Here is an 8,654-nt window from a genome sequence, read left to right on the forward strand (position 1 = left end):
GTACATTTTAATTTATTAAATGAACACCGATAAAACAACAAATACAAAATGAAACACAAGTTAACGTCTAGTAGGGCTAAACAACACAGTACCAAAAACAAGATCCCACAAACTACAGGTGGAAAAAGGCTGCCTAAGTATGATCCCCAATCAGAGACAACGATAGACAGATGCCTCTGATTGGGAACCATACCCGTGCCAACAAAGAGATAGAAAACATAGATTGCCCACCCTAGTCACACCCTGACCTAACCAAATAGAGAATTTAAAGGATCTCTAAGGTCAGGGCGTGACAGCCAGTCAAAAGTTTGGACACACCTATTAATTCAAGGCTTTTTCTTATTTCTACTTTTTTCGACATTGTAGAATAATAAGGAAGACATCAAAACTATGAAATAACAGATGTGGAATCATGTAGTATCCAAAAAGTGTTAAACCAATCACAATATATTTTAGATTCTTCGAAGTAGCCACCCTTTGCCTTGATGTCAGCTTTGCACTCTCTTGGCATTTTCTCAACCAGCTTTATGAGGAATGCTTTTCCAACAGTCTTGAAAGACTTCCCACATATGTTGAGCACTTGTTAGCTGCTTTTCCTTCACTCTGCGGTCCAACTCATCCCAAACCATTTGAATTGAGTTGAGGTCGGGTGATTGTGGAGGCCAGGTCATCTGATGCAGCACATCATCACTCTCCTTGGTCAAATAACCTTACACAGCGAAGAGTTGTCTTTTGGGTCATTGTACTGTTGAAAAACAAATGATAGTGCAACTAATCGCAAGTCAGATGGGATGGCGTATCGCTGCAGAAGGCTGTGGTAGCCATGCTGGTTGTGTAACTTGAATTCTAAATAAATCACTGACAGTCTCAACAGCAAAGCACCCCCACACCATCACACCTCCTCCATGCTTGACGTTGGGAACCACACATGCGGAGATCATCCATTTACTTACTCTGCGTCTCACAAAGATACAGCAGTTGGAAGCTAAAATCTCAAATTTGGACTCATCAGACCAAAGGACAGATTTCCACCAGTCTAATGTCCATTGCTCGTGTTTCTTGGCCCAAGCAAGTCTCTTCTTCTTATTGGTGAACTTTAGTAGTGGTTTCTTTGCAGCAATTCGACCATGAAGGCCTGATTCACGTAGTCTCCTCTGAACAGTTGATGTTGAGATGTGTCTGTTACTTGAACTCCGTGAAACGTTTATTTTTGGGCGGCAATCTGAGGTGCAGTTAACTCTAATGAACTTATCCTCTGCAGCAGAGGTAACTCTGGGTCTTCCTTTCCTGTGGCAGTCCTCGTGAGAGCCTGTTTCATCATAGTTCTTGAAATTTTCCAGATTGACTGACCTTCATGTCTTAAATTAATGATGGACTGTCATTTCTCTTTGCTTATTTGAGCTGTTCTTGCCATGATATGGACTTGGTCTTTTACAAAATGGGGCTATCTTCTGTATACCACCCCTATCTTGTCAAAACACAATTGATTGGCTCAAACACATTAAGGAGGAAATAAATTCCACAAATTAACTTTTAACAAGGCACACCTGTTAAATGAAATGCATTCCAGGTGACTATCTAATGAAGCTGGTTGAGAGAATGCCAAGAGTGTGCAAAGCATTCATCAAGACAAAGGGTGGCTACTTTGAAGAATCTCAAATATAAAATATATTTGATTTGTTTAACACTTTTTTGGTTTCTACATGGTTCCATATGTGCTTTTCATAGTTTTGATGTCTTCACTATTATTATTACAATGTAGAAAATAATAAACATAAAGAAAAACCATTGAATTAGTAGGTGTGTTCAAACTTTTGACTTGCACTGGTGTATATTTTTTTCAAATTCTAATATTTTTTCTAATGTATTTGTAGCTCCTATGTAGCTGTGGTCCTGCATCTACTCTGTGTTTAATAGCAAAGTGTCACTTGCCACATCGTCAGTGACTATTTGCTTCTTGAAAGTCCAAAATCTTGAAAACTTGACTGCTCCGATATGCAAACTGTATCAACAGTGAACTGATGAAAAAAAATACCAAAACATTTTTCTTTTCATAGGCACTTACAATAGCCATTTTATAAATGTAACCTTTCCCAATGATGCAGAGTAATGTTTTTAATAAAAAACGTGTTTTTATTACGTTGAACATGAGTTTTTTTGACAGAATGTTAAAATTAGGTTAAATAACGTTGTTGTTTAAAAAAATCAAGTTTCACTACTCAAATGCACTTAATGTCCGACTGTAAAAACGGGCTGTCCGGCAAACCGTACTGGAGCACCCGCTCTCTCACCAACAAGGTCCGAGACAGCTTCTACCCCAGCCCGTAAGACTGCTAAATAGTTAATTATCTGCATTGTACCGTATCTTGCACTAACTGACTCTATATACACACTCCCTCACACACACTACGCCGACACTCTCACACAAACCCCCACACATCCACATCCACATACAGTACACATACACACACACACTTTCACACTCATATGCTTCTGCTACTCTGTTCTTTATTCTTACTCTTATTATTATCTATCCTGATGCCAGCCACTTTACCCTGCCTTTATGTGGACTAAATATCTACCTCGCACCCCTGCACCCCTGCACCTTGAACTGGTACTAGTACTCCCTGTATATAGCTCCATTCTTGTGTATTTTATTCCTCTTGTGTTAATATTTAAATGTTGTATTATTGTTTTTTGTTTTTTTACTTTGCAACGTTGGGAAAAGGCTCATAAGCAAACATTTCACATAAAAATCTACACACGTTGTGTTTGGCGCATGTGACAAATATAACTGTATTTTATTTTATTTGATCAAATGACAATGCTCATAATTTCGTATGAACAACGAGTATTTTCTTAATAGTCAATTATGTATTTATTTAATTGGATTATGCAAGCCTTTGTTTGGCCGTGGTAGGCCTGTAGATCCCTAAATTCTCTTTTCCCTAAATTATCTTCTCTGAGTGACTTTTAGAAAAAAAGCCAATCAAAGACCAAAGGCCTGAGTAGAAATGTCTCCTGATGACGAAATCAAGACCTTCGTGAAAATGTGAGTGCTTCTACATTTCTGAGAGGGTATCCATCACATTCATCCGCGCGGATGTGGGCGCAATGATTGAGTATGGAAAGGGCACGCGCGCGGGTGAGAGGGGGAACCCTGAAAAGATCCAACATGGCCCGTGTAATCAAATCTCACGCGTGGGTAAAGGACTAAATAAAACAGACACAAAACACTTCCAAACCCAGCAAATAAAGTGACTTGGGTAATAAAGTAATTATTCTCAACTATTCATTGTAAACTTTGACTGCAGATACCCTTGTCAATCAATCTTTACCATGGCCTACATTCTAGATCTTAAAGTGTGATAGGACCTACAAGCTTCAGCACTATTGTCACGTGCAGAAAAGATAGTTGATGGACAGAAATCTGTGCGAGAAAGCAATCAGCCTCTGAAATGTCACGCGCTTGAGTCCAGTAAATTGCCCGAGGGCGTCAAGGATTGGACATGAAACAACTGACTGTTGGTGGCTGAAAATATTTAATCCGTTCTGACCATACTATTGGACAATTGACTCATACAAAGTGTAATATACAGTACATCGCACGAATACACATTTCCCTGCTTGTTTTTATCATGCATGGTTAATAGGCCATAATCTACTGTTTTGGCTGTTGCATTTAATCACAGTAAAAAAAAAACATGGCCGGCTGCGTTAATTGTGATATAGGTGGAGGTACATGACGTCTAGCCTATACTTACAGTAGGCAAATATGTATATTTTAATTCATGCATTTCCGATGCAATGCGTTCCACATAGGCCCTGCGCTCAACGTTTCTTTCCAAATATGCTTTCAACAATAATGTGACGTTTTTATTGCCTTTTTTGAACATGTTGCAGTGTTAACCATGATTTTAACGCTATACCGATAGTTTTAATGCGTTATTATTATGCTAATTAATGCATACCATAAAGCTGGCGCTTTTATCCAAAGCGACTTTTCATGCGTGCAGGCTATTTATGGGGGACCCCAGGAATCGAACTCACCACAACCCTGGCGTTGCAAGCACCATGCCCTACCAACTGAGCCCAATAGGACTATTGAATTCCTATTAATTAGCAAGGCTATATTTCAGAATTCACAAATAGGACAAATGATATAATAATATAACAAATAGTCTAGGCCTATATTATTATTATTATTACTATTATCATTATTAATAATGATAATAATAGTAGTAGTAGAATAGACAGTGGTAGTAGTAGTAGTAGTAGTAGTAGTATTAGTAGACCTATAACTTATTCACATAGACCCCCCCCCAAAAAAAAACATTTCAAAAAAAATCTTTATTTAACTAGGCAAGTCAGTTATTTACAATGGCGGCCTACAATAACCAAGCAGCCTATAATTACAGGCCTATAACAAACTCCTCAGGCACACTCTTTCACTGGCCTGCACTGGTCTGCAGAGCCCTGTATAACAGATAGGTTACTATTTTAACAACTCTCTGGAATACAGAGAAATACACGCTTAAGTAATCTTGCTTCATAGGCATGTAGTCAACATAGAAGTGTTTAGTGGAGATTAGGCTAACCTTACAATTATTTAATTAAGCCTAGTATAAATGTGAAATCATACTGGATGGTGGATTTTTCCAAATAGTATAGGCCTACTGCAAATACTTTACCTATGAGACAGATCCATATTTGTACATCATGACAGCAAGGCAGTGAGGAGGTGAAATATTTTCCCCCGCGCGCTATGGAGGCTAGCCCTTTGCGCCTGAGTTATAGCGCAGAGGATATTGCACGGCTAAAGGGGATGATGATGTCTCTCTGCCCGGAAGTATTATCAGCCTGATATACTGCTTGCACAATAGCCTTTATAAAACATAGGGCATATCTACACTCACGTGCACGCACGAACGCAAAGGCAGGCTGCTGCACACGTTTACGCACAGCCATAGCCATTGCACATGTCGACTTCCTATATCGAAAATGAGGCAACAAGTAAACACTTTTTTTTCTCGATAGGTTACCTTACATATCATAAATGCAAGCAAATTATCCTGCATTTTACAAAAGTTAATTCAATCTGAACCATATTGAACCTAGGCCAATATTTTTTTCATGCGTCCATTATGTGGTAGCCAAATAAGCTAGCCTACCGAAAAATATTACACAAAAAAAAAAATATATATATATATATGAATTGCTGACTTAAACGAAAGTCTGGGAGCATTAAGTATTCAAATTCGACTCCTCCCCCGGCCATTCCCTCTAATTACCGCTGCTCAGCTCGTGCTAAATCCTGCACCGGACCATATATACCCAAAGAGTGAGAGGGAGAGAAAGTGAGAGGGAGAGAAAGTGAGCGGGAGAACGAGTGGGGGAGAAAGAGATCAATTGTTAGTCGTGGTCAATTGCGACTTGTTTGTTGGGCATCACTGTCCACGGGATGGTTTCATGTTGTGGCTCGTGCGTCACCCCGGAACCGTGGAAAGGAGAAGTGGGACTGTAACTGGACTCAAAGTCTCCCTACCCTGCAGCAAATCGACCAAGATGCGGTTGCAGAAGCACCTGTGATCGGATTTCCCACAACTTTTAATTTAGGCATAATTATTTTGAAGTATAACCAGAGCATAAACAACTATCCGAAGTCACCTGATAAGCTACTATGACCTCCAAAGAGCCCACGGTTATGGAGGACCGGAGACGCAGTGCGCTGAACCAGCTCCCGCCGCCGGCCAACTCCAGCAAGCCCCTGACGCCGTTCAGTATAGAGGACATCCTGAACAAGCCGTCGGTGAAGAGAAGTTACTCCAGCTGCGGGACTGCGCACATGCTCTCCTGCAGCGAGAAGCTGTCCTCTTCGGGTCACAGTCTGTGCAGCCGTGCCTTTTTCACCCAAACCTCCCCACTCTGCGCTCTGGAGGAGCTAGCCAGCAAAACCTTCAAAGGCCTCGAAGTCAGTGTTCTTCAAGCGGCAGAGGGTACGTCTAAACAGTCACATCTTTGTTTATCCTATGCAGTTATTAGGTACAGACTGTGTAGCCTAGGGTGATTCCGCTTAAGGTCTACAAATGCAACTGACGAAGTAGATCATGTAAGGTCTCTCTATGTGTGTGTGTGCTTGTAGTGGGTCTGTGCACAGACATATTTCTTTCAGAATTTGACATTTTAATTAAAGCACGATGCATGTTTTTGCATAACGAGCCATGCCAAAACGCTGACAACTGTGAAGGAATTTGAACATACATATGTGTATCGAATTGGTTATTTTTATGTGAACAAAAATATATTAGAGCTGAATAGTTCCACCATGTAAACACGAATATTAAGCGTATGCAAAATACTAATCCACATAATATTCATAACTAATGCAATATTTAGTTTAAGATGATTGTCATTAGACCTATTGTATCACTTTTTGTCGTCTATTATTATTTAGCCTATACGTAGCCTAGCCTATTGGCGATATTGTTGTTGTTATTGTTGTTGGTGGTGGTTTTAGATGAGCCATACATACACAGGCCTGTTATTAGTCTAGCGGTTATTTCTGTAAGGTTTCTTGGAGCGACATTATACCTGGTGATTCACTAAATGCCTATAGGCTAATATTCTTATTCTCTACATATCATTTCACAGGGCGAGACGGCACGACACTATTCGGTTCGCGGAATAACCCCAAAAAGCGCCGGAAGTCTCGCACGGCCTTCACCAACCACCAGATCTACGAGTTGGAGAAGCGATTCTTGTACCAGAAGTACCTGAGTCCAGCTGACCGTGACCAGATAGCACAGCAGCTCGGCCTCACCAATGCACAGGTCATCACCTGGTTCCAAAACCGGCGCGCTAAACTCAAACGTGACCTGGAGGAGATGAAGGCGGACGTGGAGTCGGCCAAAGCCGTGGGCACAGTGTCTTTCGAGAAAATGGCCAAACTAGCCGAGCTGGAAAAATGCGCAGCTAACGGCGCGCTGGGCCCTAACAGAGCCGAGTCACCTTCGCTATTGAACCATGAGCATGACACATCTAACAAACTATTATTGTCCTCGCCTTCATCGCCATATACAGACCATGCGAGCAGTAAGGGCTGCTCCGACGATGAGGAGATTGACGTGGATGACTGAGGATTTTACCTTTGTATTTTACCTCCCTCTTACCACGACGAAAGTTTGAAGTGCCATTAATGCACCACGTGTACTCATGAGGCTTTTATGAAGAACACTCAGCATCGCATGGACTGTGTCGTCTTGCAGATGCAGGCAGCTGTTGTATTCATCCATTCATTTAACCAACGTGGAATAGTTTAAAGAAAAGCAATATGTACACTTAACCTATCCACAAATTATCTGTCCACACACACACACACACACACACACACACACACACACACACACACACACACACACACACACACACACACACACACACACACACACACACACACACACACACACACACACACACACACACACACACACACACACACACACACACACACACACACACACACACACACACACACACACACACACACACACACACACACACACACACACACACACACACACAGACACAGTCTTACCATTACGGGCTAATAACACTAGCTAGTAACTCAACCTATGAATTATTTGAATGCATGTTTTATTTTAAAGACTGTAATGGTTTGAATATTATAGGGACATTCATATTGAAATACACAAAACATACTATACTGTATGTTAGGCTGTGTGTGTGTGTTATAACTAGGCCTACATATGTCAAACGTTTGATAACGATGGGAATACATTTTCTAAAATAATAATCAAAGATAAATCATATTTCACCTGGTTGCTTGCAATATCAGTCACATTTTAATATATTTATAATGGTTTGTATACCTGTAAGTGCCTTTTAATGTCAGAACACCATTTACAACCTAATGTAGGCATATGAAGTGTAATGTATTCCAAAATAAAACATTTCGTTTCTCACTATTCCCATTCATTTTATTGAAGAACAGGCCTAAATAGCATGAAATTATTTTGGGACCATTGTTAGTTTAATTCCAGCTCTTATTGCAATCAGCATTCTATATTATAATGACATATTTTAGTTGTTTCCAAATATTTGCTCACATTTCGGTCCAATATTAAATTAACATGCACCTCGAGGCAAAATATAATTTTTCTTTCACATTGAAAATACATTGAACACATTGAAAACCTGCTTTCTGACCCGGCAAAGTGTGTTTTCATTTCCTCAATAGAATTGATGTGAGAAACGCCAATCTGGAGCACAGAGAGGCCATAAAGGAGGCACAAAAACGTCGAGTTCTGGGCCAGCTTCTCCAGGCTGTTTGTGAGTTTTTCACTCACTCTCTGCGTAGAAGCGTGAAACCGGCGGACAAATGAGTACTGCTCCCCGGTGTGACAGCGGCAATGGGGCAAGGGCGAACTCCAGCCGCGCGCAATACGGAGACAAGCGTGTCCCATTCCACATAAAAGGACACAAACGATTGGAGGCCATATGGTTTCTGAGGTTTCCTCACAATTCCAGTCAATTTGATGGATTGATTAAACCCTCCTTTTTTTGCTACAAAGGCTGTAATGCATACATAGTTCCTCTGAGGGCATCTGGGCTCACCATAGCTATCACTGTCGACC

General features: G+C 40.7%; 1 protein-coding gene across 1 annotated transcript; it reads left to right on the forward strand.

Moving 5' to 3' along the window:
- The first annotated feature begins 5,402 nt into the window (after positions 1-5,402).
- LOC118376502 (transcription factor LBX1-like) lies at positions 5,403-7,313 on the forward strand. Its single transcript, XM_035763217.2, has 2 exons — positions 5,403-5,996; positions 6,652-7,313. The coding sequence occupies exons 1-2, from the start codon at positions 5,681-5,683 to the stop codon at positions 7,134-7,136; spliced, it is 801 nt and encodes a 266-aa protein (XP_035619110.1). The 5' UTR covers positions 5,403-5,680; the 3' UTR covers positions 7,137-7,313.
- Positions 7,314-8,654: the final 1,341 nt, after the last annotated feature.

The sequence above is a fragment of the Oncorhynchus keta genome, chromosome 2 (assembly GCF_023373465.1).
Source record: "Oncorhynchus keta strain PuntledgeMale-10-30-2019 chromosome 2, Oket_V2, whole genome shotgun sequence".
NCBI classification, from domain to species: Eukaryota; Metazoa; Chordata; class Actinopteri; order Salmoniformes; family Salmonidae; genus Oncorhynchus; species Oncorhynchus keta.